This window comes from Elephantulus edwardii, unplaced genomic scaffold (genome assembly GCF_000299155.1).
Source record: "Elephantulus edwardii isolate Elephantulus edwardi_28Jun2011 unplaced genomic scaffold, EleEdw1.0 scaffold00579, whole genome shotgun sequence".
Classification (NCBI taxonomy): domain Eukaryota; kingdom Metazoa; phylum Chordata; class Mammalia; order Macroscelidea; family Macroscelididae; genus Elephantulus; species Elephantulus edwardii.
The window spans coordinates 45,507-71,321 of NW_006400329.1; the positions used below are offsets into that span (position 1 = coordinate 45,507).

Genomic DNA, 25,815 nt, shown 5'->3' on the forward strand with positions numbered 1-25,815 from the left:
GCACAATGGCAACTCTTAAGGAAAAACTCATTGCACCAGTTGCGGAAGAGGAAGCAGCAGTTCCAAACAATAAGATCACTGTAGTGGGTGTTGGACAAGTTGGTATGGCATGCGCGATCAGCATTTTGGGAAAGGTAGGTTTCAAGAAGGCCATGTAATTAGTTGCAGTATGTGTATGTGTTTGCAATCTGTTTTAAAGAGTTTTTGTCCTAAATGATTTGAAATAAATTACAGACATGATACTTTAAAGAATTGAGAATATATCACCTAAAATTTTGAGAAGATAGTCTCTTCAAAGACCTTAGAGTTACTACGCTCAGGGTATATTATCTAATATAAACCATTTACTCTCACTTGGCACCTATATCCAAGTAAACTAGAATTGTGCTCCATGCTGGTTTCAGTGACTGACTTTTTCCAAAGTAGATCACCAGGACTTTGTTCTTAGGTACTCTTCATGAATTTGAATCTCCCGCCTTTTGATTAGCAGCTAAGACATTTATGTACACTAAATTTTTAAGAGTTTTTTGATACTAGTAAAAGTATACAATGTAGCTTGTTTTTCAACTAATTTTGTTTTATGACATTGATTACAACCTCTTCATTTCATGCCTATCCAAAATCATACATGTTATATACTCTTCTAATTTTTTTTAATCAAAGATTATTCAGACTTTTTGTTTCTTATGTCAATGACTTTTCAGAAGTTCCAGGTCAGGTTTTAGAATGTTTCTCAGTTTAGGTTTATATAATGGCCTAGTGGCAAGAGGCTGCACTGCAGTCCTGAAGGCATGCAGTTCAAATCCACCAGCTGTTCCTTGGGAGAAGGATGGGCAAACTTCTCCTGTGTGATTAACTGCCTCTGAAAACCTGCTGGAGGGTCAACTATGGGTCGGTTCTGATTCTCTGGTACTCAACAACGCTTCCTTGTAATTAGGTTCAGGCTAGAATTTTTGGGGTAGTATTTTATGAAGTAAGTGACTTAAAGACAAAATGTTCAATGTGTCTACTTATTCATGGACTTGAATTTAATCTGATAAAGGTGATAACTGTAAAGTTTCTCTTCTGCAAAGGTCCCTTTTCCCTCTGTAATCACTAAATATATAAGGAAGCTTTTTGAGATGCTGTAACTGTCCTGCTACTTAGCACAAATTTTCACCCAATAACTTTATTAAAATATTTTCAAAGTTAGAGAAAATTTATAGGAATATGAAAAATGGGGTCTTTCAATATAACCTTCATTGAGGTTTTCCTAAGTATAAGCCATATTCTAATAATTCACCGTACCCACATATGGAAATTTAACACTGCCATACTTAGAAGGGAGTCTTGGTGGCCAAATAGCAAGAAGCTGCTCTGTAATCCCAAAGGCACACTGAGGCCACTAGCTGCTTCATGGGAGAAGGATGGTCAATCTCCCATGTGATTAACTGCTGCTGAAAACCCACCAGATGATCAGCAGTGTGTTGGTTCTGACTCGATGGTACACAACACACCATACTTCTGTCACCTTCAGCATTGTCTTCCACTTCAGAATATTTTGCCTTTTACCTCTGTAGACCTCTGACTTTTGACTTAGAGCTAAAGAGTTCTTACTGGCTAGTTTTCTTCAGTCCACATGGATTTTTGAGGAAAGAAGCCTTTTTCTTGTTTACCTCACTGAATAGAATACTGTTCTTTCTGGTGGCGCCTTCAGCATAGGAACCAAAGAAAGAAAGAAAAGCATGCTGCTTGCTCTGGTAGAGCACATTACCCCTTTGTACCACATGTGGGGGCTGTCTAACTCCTAGCCAAGCATATTTCTGTTTACAAAGTTAAATCCCAATGGAACAGATTCTGAATCTTTACTGAGAAGTTTCTGTTAAAGACATTAACTAAGATATGTAATGTAGACCAGAAAAATAAAGTTCCTGTACATTTTCTACTTTTTAAAAATTTATTTTAATGAAAGTTTTTTGTTTTGTTTTTTAATGAAAGTTTACAGACTCTGGATTTCCATTCATTCATAGTTGCACACTTTCCAACCTGACCACCCCTCCCCTCAGTTTACTTTTCTCTTTGAAAAATAAAAATAAATCATTATTCCTGTACATTTTTTAAAGCGAATTGTATTTGTCCAGGCACTGAGCCTTAGAAATACCTACCTGCTTCCCAAATTGAAAGGAACTTAAATAACGAATTCATGCTCACTGTGCGTGGCAACAAAAACAAACAGTACTCAAACTCATATTTCTTGGGTGTTTTTTTTAATTGAATGTTTATCAGGTTTAAAATAGTTTAAAATGCTTCATTTTAAACCATAAGCCTAAGAGAGGAATTGATTGTATCTCCTTTTCAGATGCTGTAACTGAGGTCTAATGAGATTAAGTAACTTGCCCACAAACAGCTGAGAGCAAGAGTTATATTTTGAATCAGAATTGTAGCTCTTAACCACAGTGACTGCAATGTAATTATTTTATGCCTGTATTTAGCAGCTAAAAACCTAGGTTTTGATGAAATACTAGCTAGAGATTTGCTTTCTTCCTGGTAATCTCCAAAGTTGGGTTTTTCAGACAGCTATATCTGAGTTAGCATTATTTTACAAAGAATACCTCTGTGATCCACTTTATCCTAGATATAAAACGCTCTTCATTAAATGATTGAGGTGGTTTCTGAAGTTAGGTAATTCTCAGGTCCAACTCGAGTGCTTGAGTGAGCAAACCCTGCTGCCGACACACTGGGAATCTTCAAAGACTTGCTGTGCGTCTGTTACTCCTATTTTTCAGTTAAGTGCTCTCTTCCTTTTATTGCTGAGACTACGGTGCCTTAGGAAGTATGTGCAGAGAATCTTTAAGAGCCCTTTTTCAAAGTACTAAGAGAAAATGCAAGAATGAGTCTGGGCAAAAGACTGTTTTTATTAATTAGAAATTCTAAATCATGCTTTAGTGAATAAAGATTCATGTACAGTAAAATTTTTAATATTCAGTAAGATTTTGCACTATCGCTATTTGATAAATCAAGAAAAGTTGCCAAGGTAATTTCAACTGCTGGCAGTCCTGTGCTTGTCAGAGTAAAACTGTGCCCCATGGTGTTTTCAATGGCTGATTTTTTCTGATGTTGTGTACAAGGCCCTTCTGAGGTGACTCTAGGCAGACTCAAGTTTGCAACAGTTTGGTCAGCAGCCAATGTGTTAACTGTCCAAAGACACAGAAAGGCCCAGTATCCACTAGGCATCACCATGGTGTTTTCAAGCTATGCGTCTGAGAGCTGGACAATATATAAAGATAACAGAAGAATTGATGCTTTTAAGTTGTGATATTGGAGAAGAGTACTGAACATTCCATGGACTACCAAAAGAACAAACAGATATTACTTGGAAAAGTGGAGCCAGAATGCTCCTTGGAGGCAAGGATGGCTAAGCTTCAACTTACATGCTTGGGACAGGTTGCTAGGCGAGGCCTATTCTTCAGAAAGGTGCTGAGAAAGGTGGGTCATAGACTGACATCGTTCCAGCAGCAATAGGCTCAAATATGTTTGAGACGGTGAGGATGTCACAGGATAGAACAGGGTTCATGTATTTTGTTCATAGGGTTGTTATGAGTCATATATGTCACAAGGGCACCTAACAATAATTAGAACTATGTGCGAGATGTTTGTATGTTTTCTCATTTCTTCCTGAAAGTCACAGGCTAAGAAAGGATTGATAACTAACTGTATATTATGGCTGGGGGGAAAAAAGAATTCAGATTTAAGATCACGTGGACATTAACAGTCAGATCTGGCCATAGCTGTTATCCTTTATAGAAGACAGGCATTGCTTTGCCCCTAGAGATTGAGTGAGGATAGGACGTAAGAGTTGAAAGGTTCTGTACCTTACATAAGATTCTTAAAGGCATCGAGGATTATGAAGAAGACTTAGTTTCTTTCTCTTGACAACTGCCCCCATCCCTGCCAACACCCCCCCACCATTACCTACTTGCCTGTTAAGCTTTTGCAAAGTGAGAAGCTCCCCTCTTTAACTCTTCAGTGGTATTTATATGCATACATACAACACACCACACGTGTGCTCATGCACATACATAAAATCTTGTGAGACCTCATTAGTCTGTCTGCCTGCCTCTGACACAATTCCAGGGGCAGTGTTCACATAGAACATATGTTGGTAGCACTCTTCCAAAGCAGTGTTGTGTTCTCATCTCTGACTTCACCTCTTGAGTATTTGCACCAAACTCATTTCTGCTTGAAGCCTTTTCCTATCTGCCCCTTTACCTAGTCTCTCCCTGTCATTTAAATCTTTGTGTAAATGTCAAAGCTCTTCACCTTCCTGTAGCTAATATATTCCTCCCCAATAACTTTCAAAGTGCCCTGTTTATATTATATATCTTCTGTAGCACTTCTACTATCTGAAACCACTGTAGTCCATTTGCTGAATTCCAGCATACCCCATGAGAGCAGGGATGTTGACTTTATTACGAATAGAATAATGCAGGATGTATTTACTAATGGACGTACACCAAATAGTGAATATTTGTACTAATACTGATTAACTTCACTTTTACTTTGTGTAATTTGATCATGGATTATTTTTTTTTTGGCCATGTCATGAATTCTACTCTGCTACTAATCATAGTCTCTGCATTTTAACAACCAAGAGGAGGGGCCAGATGTTGACATCATCATGTCGTCATGTTGTTGTTGTTATGTGCTGTCGAGTCGCCTGCGACTCATAGCGACCCTATGTACAACAGCCCTAAACTCTGCTCTGTCCTGTGCCAATCGCACTGTCTCCGACACTCCCATCCCAATTATCCCAATCACTGAATCAATCCACCTCATAGAGGGCCTTCCTCTCCTACGCTGTCCCTCCACCCTCCCAAGCATGATATCCCTCTCCAAGGACCGGTCTCTCCTCACAACATGTCCAAAGTATGTTAGACGGAGCCTCAGAATCCTTGCCTCCAAGGAGCCACCCGGTTTAACCCTTTCCAGGACAAATCTATTTGTTTTCCTAGCAGTCCATGGTATTCTCAATACTCTTCTCCAGCACCACAGCTCAAAGGCATCAATTCTCCTTCCATCCTCCTTGGTCATTGACCAACTCTTTGATGCAAAACAAGTGATTGTGAAGACCATGGCCTGTATCAGATGCACCTTAGTCTCCAGAGAGACACCATTGCTCTTCAGTACTTTGGAGAGGTCCTTAACAGCACACTTTCCCATGGCAATGCGCCTTTTAATTTCCTAGCTGCTGGTGCCAAGACTGTTGACTATGGAGCCAAGCAAACTAAAGCTGTGTACAATCTCAATCTCTTCACCATCCATCCTGATGCTGCCAATTGGTCCAGTGGTGAGAATCTTTGTCATCTTGACATTGAGCCTCAATCCGTATTGTAGGCTGCAGTCCTTGACACTCTGCAGCAGGCGCTTCAGGTCCTCTTCATAGTTGTACAAAAATCTTATTTTAACTTATCAAAAATGCTCAGTGCCTGTTTGGGGGCTGAGTATCCTTGGGTGAGCCAACTGTAGCTACTATCTTGTGGTCAACAGCACAAAAGGTCTCTTAAGGAGAGGTGTTGCAAAGTGGTTTTTATTTTTCTAAGAATAGACAGATTAATGGAACCAACTAGAAGGCTGGAAATAAGCCCCCATTGTATTTATCTATAAAATGGTGGTGGTTATTAGGTGTCCTTACGTTGCCCAACTCTGAATGACCCTGTGAACCATAGCTCTTTGCCTGATCCTGTGTCATCCCCACAGTCTGATATACTTGAGCCTATTGGCATGTCAAGAACCAAGAGGATCAAATAAATAGTGCAAGGCCATTTAATTAATCATGTGGAAATAGACCTTTCTTCCTACAAAACTTCATGCAGATAAAACACTTGAGTATAAAAATGCAGACATCAAATACCAAGGCACAAATAGCAGTAGTTTATTAGCCAAGTGGAAGAAGAGGCAAGTTAAGTAGCTGTATCTAATCCATGCAGGACCTGAGACTAAAAGGACTTGATATTTTAAACAAGGATTTAACCGTGGTATTTTAATCTTCTAACTGATCTTGCTCCTTAATTACTCTTTGTGGTTTCAGCTCATTTATAATTGCCATGAGTTGAAACTGACGTGATGGCACCTAATACAAAAATATTGACAGCTTAATTAAAATACATAATGAATTCATAAGCTATAAAATACATGAGTATGAGGGAGATTTAAGGCAAATGGCTGCATCAGTACTTAGTCACGCTTCTGTGTGTCCTCCGAAGGGGAGACTGCTTCATGCAGATGCAGCTAAATTCAGCACTGTAGGTTTGGTTTTTTGTTTTGTTTTCTTTTATAAAGTGTTGGATCGCTTCCTTCCTTGCCAGCTGAGTGTGCATTTCTCAACCAATTGTTCTCCACCCACTGCAGCAAAAATACAGGATCTGAGATAGTGAGACATCCTTTCCCACTTAAGACTTAAATGCTTTTGCCGAGTTGACTTCAGTGCCACACATGTGATAGTCCTAAAATTAGCATGGTAATTCAGAGTACTTTGTACCTTGACAGAATGCTGTGGCTATTATTAAGTTGTTGTATTGTTACTGTTGAGTTGATGTTGAGTCGGCTCCCAACAGATGGGTCACCTTTGTATAACAGATCAAAACCTTGCTCAATTTTATACTGTTGTCATGTTCAATCTCCACCATGCTGGAGCCTATTGCATTATGTCAATACATCTCATTGAGGGTCATCTTCTACTGATCTGACTTTTCTCTTTTCCAAGCTTCATGTCTTTTCCCAAGAACTAGCCCCTCCTGACAACACGCCCAAAGTGAGATAGTCTCATCTCCTTGTCTCTAAGGTGCACCCTGGTTGCACTTTGTCCAAGGTAAATTTGTTTTCTTTTGACAGTCCATGGGACATTCAGTACACTTCAATTCAAATGCATCAGTTCTTTGGTCTTTCTGTTCATTGTCCAACTTTCACATGCATAAGAAACAATTGAAAATACCATGGCTTAAGTCAGACACCTTAGTCTTTAAACTGACATCCATGCTCTCTGACATTAAGCAGTCACTGATAGCAGATTTGCTTATGCTGTATATCTTTTGATTGTGTTTCTTCTGTTTCCATGAGTGTTGGTCGTGGATTGCAGGAAAATGAAATCATTGACACCTGAAATCTTTTCTCTATCGTGATATTGCCTGTTGTTCCAGTTGTGACAAATTTTGTTTCTTTGGTGTTGATGTATAAACAGATTATGTGTGAAGTCATTGATCTTCATAAGTAAGCACTTCAAGTCCTCTTCATGTACTGCAAGCCAGGTTGTACCATCTGCATACATAGCTGCTTATTAAAGTACAGTGCATTAGTTTAGTACTTTAAAAACAAAGATTCATCTTGTTAAAGCTGCAAAGGAGTAAAGCTATTTTGAAAATCATCAAAACATTTAGGGTGGGAGCAGAGGGGTGAGGATGAGGGGGGTAATCATAGGGTCACATAGTTTGATGGATGGAGAGAGGGGTGGGTTAAGGAAACGGGAAAGATGCAGCATGAAAAACAATGCATGCGAACTTTGTAAGTAAACCAGTATAAAATAAAAAGACAGGACCTGGTTCTTACTGTTCTTTTGGCTAGTGCTTTCCTGATGCTTCACATTCTACTCTATGCTACAGTACCTCATCCTTCAAAGTCACTTATCTACCTTTCTTCCCCAGCAGTACCCATCATCTGTGTAGCTGATCAAAGTATTACCTTTGGAAGACATAATTGCACTTAAAGGATACTTAAATGTTGGGAGACTATATTTATTCTTGTCTAGTCTGTTATTTTATTATATACCATCCACTCAGAACCAACTTATAGCTGACTCCCAGCGGGTTTTCAGAGGCTATAAGTCACACAGGAGGATTAAAAGCCTTAAAAACAAATTTAGTAAGAATTTAGCTAGGAATGATAACTGTTTTATAAAGTGTTAATAGGTAAGAACTTCTCTATAGAATAATTGAAATTAAAAAATGGAAGATTGAAAGGTTAATTAGTATTGATTAATTTTTATAAGAAATGACAATAAATTGAGATTAAATGTCAATTTAGTGGATTTCATTAGCTTGCCCAATGTCAATTTAGTAGATACAATTGGCTAATATTTAAAAGACAAGAAACCTCTAAGGCTACACCAGTGTTAGAGGTACAAATCCAGATTGGTCATGTATGGGAAATCTACTGATTTTTCACCGCATTTGTCTCTGAGCCTTTCTTGTTCCCAGTAAAAGTATATAGTTTGATCTAGAGCCAAGTTGATTACTTTGAGCATCAAAGAGAGCTTCAATTCCTACTGTAAGGTTCACAAAAACTCTTGGTGATTTAAATAAAATCTCTGTTATCCTTCAAAACAAGGGTGACCTTAGGGATGTAGACACTCTCAAAGATTATTTCTGAATTGAGCTGGTTTGTTCTTCAACCTCCCTTATTAATGGGAGAACTTGCTACATCATGGGGCTACTATTGAACCAAGTTGTTCTCAGGAGTCTTCAAGTCTCTCCATATTTTTTCTTCCTCCCCGCCCCCCATGCCATGTTATCCCATTCACAATACAAGCTAAGCACAAGGCCTATATTGAGATAAATATATGGGCATCACACTGCTGCCTCTTTGTATATAGTTAGTGTTAAGAACAAGGACAGTCACCATATTTTTAAAGCAGTTTGTGTTATCAGTTAAGTTGTATCCAATATATATAGTAGAAAATGAATTCTGAAAATAAGATGTCTTAAATATTGTTATATACCATCAAGTCAGAACCTACCCATAGCTGGCCTCTAGTGGGTTTTTGAGAGACAGTAAATTGTATGGGAGGAGGTTGCCTGGAGCAGCTGGTGAATTTGAACCACGTGTCTGAATTGGTGGTGCAACTTCATGCCACCAGAGCTTCATTCTGACTTAGCAGGTCACTACTGAAGCCCTGTTTGGTGACATTGTCAAAAGAGCACACTTAGATGCCAAATTAAAATCCTCAAAGTTTTTAAACATTTGATACTAAGAGTCTTTTAAAATAGCTTTTGAGCAGGGTTATCTTGGATGGATTAGAATACTAACATCCATTTTTGTATTTCTAGTCTCTGGCTGATGAACTTGCCCTTGTGGATGTTTTAGAAGACAAACTCAAAGGAGAAATGATGGATCTGCAACATGGGAGCTTATTCCTTCAGACACCAAAAATCGTAGCAGATAAAGGTACATACATGCACCTCCTACCCAAAGCAATTTAATACTAAATTTATTTTTTGATAGCTAAAATATACATTGGTAATGCATTCTATAGCATAATTATTTTTTAAATTAGAACAAATTGAATTTTGAAACTTAAATTTAATTCTTGGTATGATCAAGTTTAATAATTTTCTAAATGATGGCAAAGTTTTTGTCTAATTCTAAAAGAATTTTCCAATTTTGTGCAAATCTTAATTTTATTTCTCTAATTATAATTTTATATTCCCTAATTAAAATCATAACCAATAAACCATTTTAATGGTCTTATCATTGATAGGTCACTAAATGAAAATAACAAATTTTGATTTATACCATCACTTCATTTGTCATCTTTCTCCTGAAGACCAAGTGCCTTGCTTTATTTTATAGATTCTCATTTTCCTCCCGTTGTACTAAAAATACGAATTTAGTAAACTGATATTTTCATGATAGGAACAAGTGTAGAAAGTGAGCTTGTATTGCATGTTCTATACTGCCACACCTCAAAACTCAAACTCACTGCTGTTGAGTTGGCATCAACTCATAACTGACCCTCCATGGGGTTTGCAAGTTTATAAATCACATGGGAGGAGATGGCTTGTTCCTCTCCCGTGGAGCCACTGGTATATTTGAACTGCAAGGAAGGTGCGGACTATGGGTTCGCAGAGCAGCTCCCAATGGAGTGGACTATCAGAGCTCCCAATTATTATTTCTAAACAATATTTTCCCCTGAACTAAAAATTTTCTTGTCTTTTTTATATACTATCATACATTCTAAAACCTTTAACAGGGTACACACAAAGCTTCACAATTTGTCTTCCTATTTTGAGTGAATCAGTTATTGTTGTGTGCTGTCAAGTTGGAATCGACTAATAGCTGTTCCTCTAGGAGGTTTTTAGAGGCTTTAAATAGTACTGGAGGAGATAGCCTGTCTTTTGCCTATGAAGCAGCTGGTGGATTCAAACTGTATTCCTTTAGGTTGGCAGCACAGCTCCTTACCACTAAGCCACCAAAGCTCCCTGGGTGAATCTAGTATTGGCAAAATCTTCTTCGAGATTCAGTTCATCCTTTAGGGATAAGCACATATACCCTCTGCATAACCTCTTTCCCCATGCATCTTTCACAGCATTTGATAAATAACATTTTAGAATATTGTGTCATGGTTACTTATATACATGTATCAGCACAGGAGTGCTTTAGACTTTGAAGAAAATGAAGTATGCAAAGGAATTGCAAAACTTGAAGAGCTACAGTAAGTCATGTTCTAACAGGCTGTTTTAGGTTCTCACATTTGTGCAGAGGTTCTGCCACAACACCATGGCTATAAATAAAAAGCTCACTCACTCTTTGCCATTGAGTAGGAACCAACTCATAGCTGATCCTTCAGCGGGTTTTTAGAGCCTACAAAGCGCACAAGAGGAGAGTGCCTATCTTTCTCCTGACCAGCAGCTGGATTCTAACCATCTGCCTTTGAGTTGGCAGCACAGTTTATCTACTACATATACCAGCGATCCCTGGGTCTCCAAAAAATAAAAGAAAATTTACACGACCAACACTGCTAATAATGTTAGTTGAATTAATAACTATCATGTGACATTTTGCATACATATATTATTCCTTCTTCATCTTCACAACAGCCCTCTGTGGTATAGGTACTATTAATATCTCCATCTCACGGTAAGGAAGTTGACAAAGTATAAATAGCTCTAAAGAGGCACATAGCAACACTATTTAATTATGTGAATCATCCGTAGTTACTGAGTTTAATGAAACCACATCAAATCCCCAATCACAATGTCTATGTATCTTGGAAAATGGTGTGCTTTCTCAAAGAGGAATGGTGGTAGAATTTCCAGGAAAAAAACTACACTGCTCAGAGGCAAATAAACTACTGTAAAATAGTGTTAGAAATGTATAGTCTTAGTTCTGACCAAGAGCATTTTAGTGCCTGCCTTCCTTACCTTCACAGATTTAGTTAGCATTACACATGTAGAAGTAACTTAGTCACTTTCCTTGTTGGAAGACTGACTTTTGGACCTTTGAAATATAAATCAGGTCTTGCCATGGACACTGTTTATGCTTCATTTCATTACAAGTTATAGCTCTGTAAAGTCGGTGACTTTTCCTATTCATAGGCCAGAAACATAATTCAGGGCTTTTGTTTCTGAGCCATTTTTATGGTTGATTTGTTTTTGCATAACTCAAGAACAAAGGGAAAAAAACATAGGCTATGTATTAAGTGTAAAAACCATATAACATAGAAAGCATAGTCTTCATGTCAATTTTAAATGTCGTGGGGGAGGACAAGGTTCAGATCTTAGACTATGGGGTCAAAATTAGTCATATTCTACTCTGTGGGACCTAGCAAACGTTTAGATTTCTGGAGAATGCATGTGTTATATTTTGATGAAGAGTTGTACTTTAAAGTACTTTTTCCTTTCTCTCTTTCAAGATTACTCGGTAACAGCCAATTCTAAGATTGTGGTGGTAACTGCAGGAGTTCGTCAGCAAGAGGGGGAGAGTCGACTCAATCTGGTGCAGAGGAATGTCAATGTCTTCAAATTCATTATTCCTCAGATCGTCAAGTATAGTCCTGACTGCATTATCATTGTGGTTTCCAACCCAGGTATTCTAATACCCTCAGAATCAGTTCTCTTAAGTTCAGTGCTTTTGATTGTGTGATTTTTACCCCCTTAAAATAAAAAGGACATCTAGTATTTTCCACAGACACAATTCACGTGTCTTATGTGACTAGCCACAAGAGAGTGATGTTTACACAACAAATGGCACTATCCCAGACCAAATGTTCAGAAATATGGGAGGAATTTTATATAAAGCAATTTCATCTGTTTGTTTTATCTGGGTTTGTTGTAAAGCCTAAAGACTTTTAAAAATTTTCTAGCATGAGTATTCTGAGATGCATAATGAAGCATTCAAGTGTGACTTTGATTTTGACACCTTTTATTATATTTGGCCGCCTTTTCTCTGATTGCTACATTTCAAATTCTTTCATGCTGTAATTCCTCAAAACTGAATCACATTGAACTTGAAAAGCTGAACCATTCAACAGTCCTGTTTGGAAAAACATAAACGAATTGTATTGGTACTCATTGATTTTTTTTTTTTCTAATGGACATGCTAACAACAGGTGTTGTGACTTAAAAACTCCTCTCCTTAGTCATTATCTGTAGAACAAACATTAAAACATTTGGTTAGAGTTACTGTTTGTTTTTTTTTTTTTTAAGCCTAATAATTTCTAGTTCACTGTTTAGCATTTCCTTTTGCCACTATTCCATTTCCTGTCAAACTTCCTGTTTACTGGTAAGCATAATAGACACATTATCATAAAACTGGTTTTTATAGTACTTTTTATAAGGTGATTTTTATAGAGTAGCATTGTGAATAATCTAGGGACAACCCTTATTCATTTATTGAACATTGAGATCAGGCAAGGAGAGAGGTCAGTTCATTCTTGCTCTTTCAGGCCTGGGCTGGGGCTTACTAACAGTTGCCGCACACTTAAATTGGCGACCATGCTTAGAAACATTTTTTTTCCTGCCATTTGCAGCAACGTGTTAACTATATTGTATATAAATAAAGTATATAAATAAAACTGCTTCTAAATATATTTGTGGCAGATATTTAGAGAACAAGAATAAGTAGATAGGATGTATTAAGTTGTTCCTTCCTGTGCTGAAGGCAAGCATCACTCATGGATTATGCAACTTTCTAGGTTATAGCTTCAAAGTCTGAGGATTCAGGGATCACTCCCATTGAAATGAAGTTGGCAAGGAAGAGTTTGTCATAATCAGTTCACAGTGCTTTTAGAAGATCCAAGTTTGGAAGCAGAGAGTGCAAGATTAACTTCCATCTCCTTACCTTCTGTCAACATACATTTATAGTTTTGGTAGTTAGTAACCTGAAAAAGCTGTGGTATTATCTGGACTAGCAGAAGTCTTATCTCTGTAGTTTCCTACTCTGCCAAATGGGAACAAAGGCTCTAAAAGAGTGGTCATTTTAGTAAATATCCAAAAGCATCACAATAATTTGCTGTATAATATCTTATGCCCAAGAAGATTTCAAAGTGTCTTCCCTTGGTTAGTAAGAATTGGTGGCTTTTTGTTTTGGTTTTTGTTTTGTTTTGTTTTGGTTTTGGTTTTTTAGCTTGTGAAGGGTAGCCATTATAGTCATGGGATATTAGAATTGGAAGACACTTAATTCAACTCTTTTTATTCTTACAACTTAAAGTTACTTTGTCATTTATATTTGGTATGAATATGCAAACACATAATTGTATTTTTCATATCTTAATATTTCACTTGATACAAGGCTTACGAGTTTGCACTTAACCCTCTTATGACACCTCTGATAAATTATGTCTTATCTTTCTGGCTACATCTCTTTTGGGAAATGGGGTTTTGGAGGAAGAAGCTGGGGCATACAGTAATTTACATAGTAGCTGAAGACCGTTTCCATTTACTCAGACATGTTCTTTGTAAAATTTCAGTTGATATTCTTACATACGTTACCTGGAAACTAAGTGGATTGCCCAAGCACCGTGTGATCGGCAGTGGATGTAACCTGGATTCTGCTCGATTTCGATACCTTATGGCAGAAAAGCTTGGCATTCATCCCAGCAGCTGCCATGGATGGATTTTGGGAGAACATGGCGACTCAAGTGGTAAAAAATTTTTAAAAAAATCTTTTCATTTACTTGTCATTTTTTCTCTCTTCTTTTCAAGATCAATCTTGCTGTCGTTTATCTTTTTAATTTGAATCCATTTAAACAAAAATTTCCACGATCTTAACCCTTTTCTCCACAAACTTTCAGATATGTATTTCCTAAGAATGATTTAAAATAAAACAAAAACTAGTGGCCACCAAATCTGCCAGAATTAATGGCAACCCTCTGTGTCTCAAAAAAGAGCTCATAAGGTTTTCAATAGCTCAGTTTTTGTTTTTTGAGGGATTTCCCCGCCAGAAATAAATTGCTTTTCCTTTATTCTGAGATACCTGTGGGTGAACTTGAACTTTTACCAGTTTATTTCATGTTAGTTATTTGCACTAATAAAGGACTCTACTTTTCTAATAAAAATAAAATTACTAAAATACTATTCTGATCTAATATCTCTTGACAAATATCTGTACATGTCCCAGTCATGTGCTCTGTATCTTTTTTTTTTTTTATTAACCCCATTCAAGATCCATTTCCAGATAAATCTCAGTCCTTGTTTTTCATAATTTTGACATCAAGTGAATTCTTTTATAGACTATTACCAATTTAGGCTTGTTTGGTAATTTTCTCTTCATTAGGGTGAATGGGCCCAGATTTTTGGCAGAGAAATAAGGCTAGACCTTCACAGGATATCAAAACAGTAGGCACTCATATTCATCTTGTCTTAATCAATTAGAGTTATTAACAACAAAGGAAAAGTAATTTGTGAAGGGAAACTTTGAGATGGCTAACTATATTAAACCTCATTAAACTTAGTAGCCGCTAAGTCCACCGATGATTGTTGGTTGAGTCAGTTTTTATGCAAGGGGCTATTTCTGCCTAAAATTAAGCTGAAAAGTTTCCTTTAATTACAATGGGAGATTATAATGTAATTTTTTTTTAGTAGAGTTCAGCTTTGTGCCATAACCTTTGATTTAATATTATTGCATAATTTATTGGTGATTAACAATCTTGTATACAATATTGTTTGAACATATGAAGTTTTTTGTGAAATGCCTTCATGTTTGTGTTCATGTCAAAGAAGGGTGATAGAACAAACTGCAGAAATTATCAATATCTTTAATAGGGAATTGATAGAAATTCAACCTACACTCAGAAGAGGACATCAAAAGATGTATGTTGGCCCAAAAATAGAGAATACTAGAAAGATGTCTTGATTCTCTGAAGGCAATTGACTATTGGGATCATAACAAACTATGAATCACAGAGAAAATAATAGAATTCCAGAACACTTAACTGATGTTGATGCAGAACATTACTGAGTCCAAGAAGCAGCCATTTAGACAGAACAAGAGGATATAGCTTTATTTAGTCAAGAAAGGTATGAGTTAGGGTTATATCTTTTTACCATTTTCAATCTGTATGCTGGATAAATAATCAGAAAGCTGTGGACTATATGAAAAATGTGACATCAGAATTAAAAGAAGTCTTATAATAACGTGAAATATGCAGAAGATCTAACCTTCCTCCTGAAAGTGATCAAGATTTGAAGTTCTGATGAAGATCTAAGATTTATGTGATGTCGAGTCGCCTGTGACCCATAGGTGTACCCCAGGTACAGCAACTCTGAACCCTGCCCTATCCTGAGCCAGCCTCACTAATTCCAACACATCTACCCCTCATTTGCCCTAGTTACTGTATTAGTAACTGTATCTCACCCGAGGCCTTTGTCTCCCGTGCTGTCCCTCCACCCTTCCAATCATGATGTCCTTCTCCAAGGACGGGTCTCATGCCTCCAATATACCTTTCACCTCAACAAAATATAGAACTCTTCATAACACGACCAATTAGCTAAATCATGATAAATGGAGAAAAGATTGAAGTTGACTGAAACCCTGGACAAGAAATCAGATGACAGTGCACTGGACAAGTCTGCTACAAAAGACATGTTTTAAGTATCAAACAAAGCTATTGCCTTGACGACTAAGGTGAGCCTAACCCAAGCCATGTTGAACCCAATCTTCTCATGCGTATGAAAGCTAAACAGTGAATAAGGAAACATGAAAAGATTGATTCCTTTGGATTATAGAGTTGGCAAAAAATAATGAATGCACCATGAACCATTTGAAGAATGGATGGACAGCCATAATGTTCCTCAGAACTGAGAATGGTCTAAGTAACTGAATTAGACTTGCAAGTGGCATTACATATAATCTAGGCAAAACTTGAATTTTAATATGGAAAAACTATAGACAAAAAAGTGAAGATTCTTTGGCTACTTAGTGGCTTGGCTACAATAGAATCAGATCCTAGGACTTTCAACCAATGTTCTAGTTACATATTACTGTCATTTTTTTCCCCTCAAAATTTTTAGTTTTGATATTGGTGTCTCTGGTCTGTATTAATAAGAATGATACTATCACATAAGTATACTTTTATAGATTTTAGTTTTCACAGCTTTCCAAAGAATATGAAAATGACCTGCTTTTCTCAGTAAAGTTCCTGAATTGGCAGAAATAAACCAACAGAAGGATTTATTTGGAGGTCAGTAACTTTTTGATGCTGATGAAGACCCCAGAGGAGATGGATTGATGCAGTAACTAGGGTAATGAGGGTGGGTGTGTCAGAGTCAGTGAGACTGCCTCAGGACAGGGCAGGCTTCACAGCTATTATACGCAGGGTCGCTATGAGTTACAGGTGACTCAATGAAACATAACTATATTCATGTTTATCCCATGCATTTGCCCTTTAAGTCTAAATTATTCTTCTTAAAATATCTTTTTTTAAAATTTTAATGAACATTTACAGAGATTTTGAATTTCCATTCATTCACTGTTGCACTATTTTCTCTACCCCCACCCCCAGTTGGTTCCTCTTTTTTTTCCCCTTGAAAGTCAGTTTTAATTGTCCCATTGCCATAGTGCTTGTCAAAGCCAGTTCTGATTAATCTCCTTTGTCAGTGCGTCCTTTGCCATTCCCTATCACTCCTCCCTGAGAGAGATTTCACCCTGATTCCTTCAAATATCTTAAGCAATATAGGTTTATTTTTCAAGACTCAGCTTAACTATCTGTCTTAATAGCCCTTTCTGACACTCTTTGCCCTTAAATTAAGTAGATCTATCCACTTCTGAAATAGCAGGCCTCTGAAAACCCTATGTACAATAGAACACATTTAGATAACAGAAATGGCAAAGGAGGTTGAGTTTTCAAGTATGGAAATACAAAGGAAGAGGAACAGTTGTAAGTAGACACTGGTGATTGGGACATGGAATGTGAGAACCATGAATGTAGGAAAATTAGATATTGTTAAGGAAGAAATGGAACACATAAATATTGACATACTAGGCATTGGTGAGATGAGATGGACTGGCATGGGGCATTTTGAGTCGGATGACCATATGATATATTACTCTGGAGATGAAAAAGTGAGGAAAAATGGAGTTGCTTTCCTAGTTAAAAAAGTCATTGCTAGATCTGTCTTGAAGTACAATATTGTCAGTGACAGGATAATATCTATACGCATACAAGCAAGTCCAGTGAATACCACTATCATTCAAATATATGTACCAACAACCAGAGCCAAGGAAGAGGAGATAGAAGATTTTTACCAACTTTTACAATCGGAGATTGATCGAACATGCAACCAAGATGCATTGATAATAATGGGTGACTGGGATGCAAAAGTCGGGAACAAAGAGGAAGATTCAGTAGCTGGAAAACATGGACTCGGTGACAGAAATGGAGCTGGAGAGAGTGATCGAATTTTGCACAATCAATGACATTCATAGCAAATACATTTTTAAGAGGCATAAACGCAGGTTATATACCTGGATTTCACCTGATGGCATGCATAGGAATCAGATTGATTACATATGTGGAAAGAACCGCTGGAGAAGCTCAATATCAGCTGTGAAACTAGGCCAGGAGCTGATTGTGGAACAGACCACCAACTACTCATATGCAAATTCAAGCTAAAGCTGAGGAAAATTAAACCAAATCCGAGGCAACCAAAATATGACCTTGAGTCTATCCCACCTGAATTCCAGAACCATCTCAGGACCAGGTTTGAGGCTTTGAACACTAATGAACGAAGGCAGAACAGATTATCCAGGAGGCTGGGCTCTATGAGGAGAAATGTGGGGTCAGGATTGGTGGACGATTTATCAACAATCTGCATTATGTGGATGACACAACCCTGCTTGCTGAAACTGAGGAGGACCTGAAGCGCCTGCTGCAGAGTGTCAAGGACTGCAGCCTACAATATGGATTGAGGCTCAATGTCAAGAAGACAAAGGTTCTCACCACTGGACCAATTGGCAGCATCAGGATGGATGGTGAAGAGATTGAGATTGTACACAGCTTTAGTTTGCTTGGCTCCATAGTCAACAGTCTTGGCACCAGCAGCCAGGAAATTAAAAGGCGCATTGCCATGGGAAAGTCTGCTGTTAGGGACCTCTCCAAAGTGCTGAAGAGCAGTGGTGTCTCTCTGGAGACTAAGGTGCGTCTGATACAGGCTATGGTCTTTGCAATCACCTGTTATGCATCAGAGAGTTGGACAATGACCAAGGAGGATAGAAGGAGAACTGATGCCTTTGAGCTGTGGTGCTGGAGAAGAGTGTTGAGAATACCATGGACTGCTAGGAAAACAAATAGATTTGTCCTGGAGAGGGTTAAACCGGGTGGCTCCTTGGAGGCAAGGATTCTGAGGCTCCGTCTAACTTACTTTGGACATGTTGTGAGGAGAGACCGGTCCTTAGAGAGGGACATCATGCTTGGGAGGGTGGAGGGACGGCGCAGGAGAGGAAGGCCCTCTTCAGTGACTGGGATAATTGGGATGGGAGTGTCAGAGACAGTGCGATTGGCACAGGACAGAGCGGAGTTTAGGGCTGTTGTACATAGGGTCACTATGAGTCGCAGGCGACTCAACGGCACATAACAACAAATTTGTTTTATTGTACTTCATCCATGCCTGTGATAGCTCACGTACAGTGTCTTAGTTCTTTGTTTCTGTCTCTTCAGATAGATTCTGAATTTGTTCATGGCTCTGAGCATCTCCTGAGAATTCTCTATTCACACACCTAGATCTTAGATAAATGTTTTGGACTAGGTAGTGGGTTTCACAGGGAAGTAAGAGGATAGTTTTGGTTCAGTGAGGCCTCTAATTGATACATGTAGCCAAATGAGCAACCTTTTTGTGCTTTTATGACTCTAGTGTCATTCTTGGGAGATGTTTATCAAGTTAAGACCAGAAAAATCCATTGTGATTGCATGACGTTTCTTATGGAAAAGAGAGCAAGTCTAAACTTAGAGATAATTAGACTACTACATTTGTCCATATGCTAGAGGACTTTATTTTTCCATTCTAAAGAAAGGACTTGTAGTGAGAAAAATAAGCAGGAAGTTTTAAATGCTTTACAGCATAAATTTAGACTAGTCTGAAAATTGAACCCTTTACAAATTCCATGAACTTAGGTACAAAGAATTTCCTATTCACTGAAAGAATAACATGACAGTTCTCTTGCTCTGAAAGTTGAAAGGTCAGAGATGGGACTGTTTGAAGGTAAATGCCAGCTTGAGGGGAGATCTGTTAGAATCAGTGCTTATTGCAGTCATGCAAGGAGGTCTGTAGTAACTCGCTTGAGAGTAAAGAAATCCGAGGAAGGATTTTTAAAAATTGTGTCAGAGAGACCTGATATGTTTGTTTTTACAGTGGCAGTGTGGAGTGGCGTGAACGTGGCAGGAGTTTCTCTCCAGGAACTGAATCCAGAGATGGGGACTGACAACGATAGTGAAAATTGGAAGGAAGTACATAAAATGGTGGTTGAAAGGTCAGTAGAAGAAAGCTTAATTTCAAATCATTAATTTCAACTTCACATAGAAAGAATTGTGAACAATGTCCAGAGCTGTGTGTTCCAGATAGACTCTTAATGTGGTGAACGTACAACTGTTATGTGTTAGAACGAAAAACTTTACTGGTCAAACTTGTGACAGTCTTTTTAGGGAAACAAATTCTGATGTGGTGGTGAGCAGGAGTGAAACATGAGTTAGAAAATGAACAATGTTTTCAAATTACCTCACAACAATAGCTAAGGTTGACTTACCTAAAAAGACAAATACAGACAGCTGTTAACTTTGTAATTGCTTCAAATAAATACTGATTGATTGCCATGTGTTTAACCTGTGCTGTATTTACCTTTCCACAGTCAACTTAAAATAAGCTTCATACTGACATACTTATAAAATCATGTGTCATTATAGACTAACGAAAAGTAAATGCCATGAGGTTGGGTTTTCAAAACATGGCACATAACTGAATAGTCTTGAATTGCGGTTTTCTTCTCTGTAAAGTTACAGTATGGAGGAATTATTATCATGATTAAATAAAGTATATATACACAAACACATATATAATTGCATTTTATGTAATTACTTGGTAATCAGTAAAAATGCTGGCTGTTAATATTTGCAGCAGGTTGTTATATAGACAAATCAAATGTGGGTCCACTTTATTTTATTCTTTCAGTGATAATTATTTTAGAGATTTGACAATAATGTATGAAGAAACAGAATCTCAAACATTTAAAGTTGAAAGTATTAGAATTCCAACTACCATAATTTTATTTTATAAACATGAAAATATGTACTTAAGAAGTTTGAGTAATTCTCCAAGACCATTTAGATAATAGTTGGTTATTTCAAATCCTAATTTGTTACCAGACTTCCTTTACAGAATATAGTTACCTCCCAAATATGAGTACTTTGGTGATTTGAAGACTTTAATTCTATATATAGAATATAAATACATATATATATATATATATTACTAGCCAGATACTTCGATCACTTTGTTTTTTAAGTTGACTACTCTCGATTGCCATTAAGTCAGAACCTGCTCGTTAACTAGCCCTCCAGGAGGTTTTCAGAAACTATAACTTTACATGAGAAGATTCTGTCCATCTTTCTCTCAATGAGTGACTGGTGGATTCAGACTCTCAGAGAGGCACCACCTTTTGGTTAGCAGTGCAACTCCTATAGAGCAGAGCTCGCTAAAGTAAATTAGTATTTGGGAAATCTGGTAGTGGAGTATCCACTAATGTGGAGTTGGGCTATGGCACGTAAACATGGGCAATCTCCTCTCATATAGGTAATAGCCTCTGAAACCCTATTGACGGATCAGCAATGAGTCCCAACTTGATGGCACATAATAACAAAAATACTTAGATTATAATAAATATAACCTTAGGACCAAGCTATATTTTATCGCTTGTTTTTTTTCATGATACTTATTTAAATCTTCGAAAAATCTGTATGAATCTATGCAATTGGCTGGGAACCTGTATTTTCACCACCATATTTATACTTATAAAATAAGCTATTAAAACAAAAAAAACTTATATAGTACCTACCAGGTGTTGAGTATGTTCTAACACTTCATGTAAATACTGTCATTTCACACTCATTCCAAACTCATAATAGATGCCATTGTTAACTGTATTTAACAAGAAGATCATGAGGCACAGAAAGACAATAAAACCTGATTATACATTTAGTAAGAGCCAGAGCAGGGGTCAACTCAGTCTGGTTTCAATGATTAGTATGATTTCTAGTCTCCATTATAGATACAAAAGTATATGTTCTTGTATTTTCCTAGTGCCTATGAAGTCATCAAGCTCAAAGGATACACCAACTGGGCTATTGGACTAAGTGTGGCTGATCTGATTGAATCCATGTTGAAAAATCTATCCAGGATTCATCCAGTTTCAACAATGGTGAAGGTAAATCGATTAAAATTGTAACGTGATTTCCACATTATATACCTTAAAGGGATTACTCAAAGATTAGAGAAAGAAAAGTTGGAAAAAGAACTATTTAAACAATCAGTCATTGTGTTTAGATAGTTTTGGTTATTCTATAACATATATAAAGTTAAAAACCAAGCTTTTTAATAATTCTCCATTAGTGAATGTGATTAATTAAATATTTATGTATATGCAGAATTCTATTCAACACAATCTCAAAATGTATGACAACTTGAACTAGTGTAAAAGAGTTTGATTTCAAAGTGGTAAATACTAGGTTGCTTTTGATTTGATAACCTGATAATAGCAAATTTATACAAAAGCTTTGAGATAAACACATAATCAAAAGGGTTAAAATCAAATTCTTTTTTAAGCAAAACTAAAATTCTATTAAAATGTTTTAATACATTGAAACAGCCATTTAATAAAGAAGATAATGGATTCCTTTTTAACACATTACTGACAAGGAGAAAAAGTAAAAAAGGAATGCAGTAGAGTTTTAAAAATTGAGAAAAATTATAAACAAATGCAAAAGAAATAATATTTTGGAGTAAAATGATCTGTCAGATTCTTGTTTTAGAATAAAATGGCAAAATATTTAAAATTAAGACAAATATTTAACAATTGTATTTTGGATGTTTGTATTAGAATGTGCTATTTCTACATAAACAGTCCTTAAATAGTGCATTTTTAAAAACAAACCAAACCAAACTTGAGTGAAGGCTTACAGGTCATTGCTTTTCCATACAATCATTCACAGGTATTTTGTTTAATATTAACTGCTGTTTATTATAATTAGTAATTAATCAACATCTTATTGTGTATTTTCCCTTCACCCAACTTTATTTTTTTACTCCCTTCTCTTTCCCTTTCTATTCATTACTTTTCAAAATTAACTCTAGTTATGTACAAATACTTCCTTAGCTTTTCATAATAGTGGTCTTATAATTGTCTTAATGGCTTTTGTCACTCAACATAATTTGTTCTAGATGCATTCAGGTCCTACAGTGTCTCACATTTTGACCCAGCACTCCCACTACTTTAAATATATCCCCCCGAAAAATAAGCAAAACTAACATGCACATATCTGTTTATTTCAGTATTTAAAATAGCAAAGAGTTGGAAACAGCCCAAGTGTCCATCAAAGGAAAATAGCAAACATTAGTCATTCACACGAAGAGTATTATGTATCACTAAAAAATGATCATGAATTTGTGTGTGTTGGGGGAGACGAAGCTTTTGCTTTTTAAAAAAAAATTCTCTTGCAGTGTACCATCAAGTTGCAACATTCCATAGCTGACCATCCAGTGGGTTTTCAGAGGCAGCAAATCACGTGGGAAGGGGATTACTCATCTTTCTCCAATGGAGGAGCTGGTGGATTCAAACTGTGTACCTTTGCATTGTCAACACAATTTCTTACCACTAAGCTACCAGAAAGGAGCTCTGATACCAGGACCTCACAGAGAAATTAAAATCTCTTAATTTCTGTTTCTAAAGAACGTATATGAATACAATGAGTAATAGTATCTTGATATCAAACTTAACATTTTATGAAAGTCTTAAACCACATTTTAATGAAGCTTAATTTGAAAGCTTAAAATATATTTCACTAAAGTCTAAGCAGAAGATACTGTGTCAATAACTATAATAAAGTATTTCTTATATTTTTATGTATTCAAGTTCATAAATTAGTATATATATTTCAAAACATAAGTATTAGGTAAAATTTAAAAATGAGTATGTGTTCACCAAATTGGCTACAATTCTTTCTGTTCAACCCTAAGACCTGTGTGCATTCCCACCTCTGATTTCATTTCATCTAATTGGCATTATTTGTTTCTGGCAGGGGATGTATGGCATTGAGAATGAAGTCTTCCTGAGCCTTCCATGTATTCTGAATGCCCGAGGGTTAACCAGCGTCATTAACCAGAAACTAAAGGATGACGAAGTTGCTCAACTCAAGAAGAGCGCAGACACTTTGTGGGACATCCAGAAAGACCTCAAAGACCTGTGACGTTTAAGTCCTAAGCTGTAGAAGTTAAAAAACTATAATGTGGAAAAAAAACCAAACAAACAAAAAAAACTAATGTGATAAAATTTGAGCCTTTAGTTATCATCCATGTACATGGATTAGTTTGCTTTCTTCTTCCTAAATATGTGAATTTGGGCCCACAAGATAAAAGTTCATGCTTGGCTTAATTTGCAATATGAACCCTTAGAAAAATAAAATTAATATGATAGTGTGCTTCTGTTTGTGGAAAGCCTTTTTAAAATTATTTCTGAGAAGTTTCTAGCAGCATACTGAAAATCAATTGTCCCTGTATAGCAGAGATTGGTCCTTGGGGTAGGACATCATGCTCGGAAGGGTGGAAGGACAGTGCAGGAGAGGGAGACTCAGGATGAGACACAATGATACAGTAGCTGGAGCATTGGGGGGTTGGTGTGTTGGAATTAATGAGACTGACTCAAGACAGAGAAGGGTTCTGAGCTGCTATACATAGGGTCACTATACATTGCAGGTGACTCAGTGATACATGACAGTAACATACTATGACAGGTTTGGAAGCGGGTGTGGCACCCACTTCCTAAACATGCCTCCAGAAACTTGATGAACTTTGAGAAATATCGATAGAGGACTATAGGGTCGCTGAGTTGTGCTCGACTTGATGGCTATCAACATCAACTAATTCCAATATTTACACTGGTTCACCTGCAAGAGCAAATACTCTTTGTCAGAAATGTTGGCATGATTTTTGCTGTTACTCTGAAAATACCATTTGGAAGTTACCACTGGAGAAGAAACTCAGGACAATAAAGTACATCTTCGCTCCCTAAGAGGAAAAAATTCTGAAATAGATCTTTTAAAAGTTGGGATTAAATTCTTTGGAGTAACTTCTCTTCAATGAAAGCAAGGCTGAATTATCTAGATCTAGGCCACTGAAAATGGGAACAAATATGTCAATTGGCCAGTCAGCTGTCCTCCAGATTTCCTGGCACAGACTGATGAGTGCATCCAGGCCTGCATCTGTCATTTGAAACATACTGGTTGGTATGCCATTGATTCCTGGGGTCATATTTTTTGCCAATGCTTTCAGTGCAGATTTAACTTCATCTTGAATTACCATTGGCTCTTGATCATATGGTATTTCTGGAAATACTTCCCTGTCAACCAATTCCTTTTGATGCAGTGATTATTCATCATTTTTGTTGTTTCCTGGATCATTTAAGATTTTACCCAGAGCATCTCTTAATTATTATTGTAGCCCAACTTTTGAATTTCAACTTGAGAAATAGTTCTTCCCCTTTTTATTCTCTAATTCTAGGTGTCTGTACATTCCATTAGTTTGTTTTGTCTTTCTGAGCTGCCTTTGAAATCTTCAGCCCTTTTCAACATGTTTTTTTTTCTCTTGACACAGTAGCACCATTTTCAAGGTCTCATCTGATCTGAATTTTGGTTTTTTTCTTTATAATCCTCTTTTGATCCTTTGATGCCATCCCAAAACTCATTGGTCTTCAGGCATATATATGTATTCAATGTTTCAATCCTATTCATAAGATGATTTTTAAATCTTAAGAATAAAGATTCTTAAGAAAGAAACTGTCAATGACTTCATCTTACTTGGATCCACAATCAACATACTTGTTACCAGCATACCAGCAGTCAAATCAGGAGATGTATTGCACTGGGAAAGTCTGCAGTCAAGGACCTCTCCAAATTATTGAGGAGTAAAGATGTCAGTTTGAGGACTAAGATGCACCTGAACCAGGACAGGGACTTTTCGATCACTTATGCTACTGAGAGCTGGACAATAAATGACAGAAGAATTGACGCCTTTGAACTGTGGTGTTGGAAAAGAGTACTGAATATCTCAGGGACTAACAAAAGAACATACATCTTGAAGATGATGCAGCCAGAGTGCTCCTTAGAGGCAAAAATGATAAAACTGTCCTGTGCTTTGGGCATGTTACTAGGAGAGGCTACTCCTTGGAGAGGAGCATCATCCTTGGAAAGGTGGAGGGATGGTGCAAGAAAGGAAGACCCTCACCCTGGTGGATTGACAGTAACAGCAGCAATGGGATCAAGTGTGTCAGACATGGTGAAGATGGCACAGGATAGGATAGAATTCAGAT

General features: G+C 37.0%; 1 protein-coding gene across 1 annotated transcript; it reads left to right on the forward strand.

The window, feature by feature from the left end:
* On the forward strand, positions 1-23,698 carry LDHB (lactate dehydrogenase B). The gene is made up of 7 exons (XM_006903351.1): positions 1-134; positions 9,078-9,195; positions 11,663-11,836; positions 13,718-13,891; positions 19,596-19,713; positions 21,537-21,660; positions 23,531-23,698. Exons 1-7 carry the CDS (start codon positions 6-8, stop codon positions 23,696-23,698), a joined length of 1,005 nt encoding a protein of 334 aa, XP_006903413.1. The 5' UTR covers positions 1-5.
* Positions 23,699-25,815: the final 2,117 nt, after the last annotated feature.

Excerpts from the sequence above, each read along its gene's own strand:
- LDHB (XM_006903351.1), top strand. The coding sequence starts at position 6 with ATGGCAACTCTTAAGGAAAAACTCATTGCACCAGTTGCGGAAGAGGAA. Across the intron at positions 19,714-21,536 it reads CATAAAATGGTGGTTGAAAG|TGCCTATGAAGTCATCAAGC; the intron begins GTCAGTAGAAGA and ends GTATTTTCCTAG. Across the intron at positions 21,661-23,530 it reads CAGTTTCAACAATGGTGAAG|GGGATGTATGGCATTGAGAA; the intron begins GTAAATCGATTA and ends TGTTTCTGGCAG.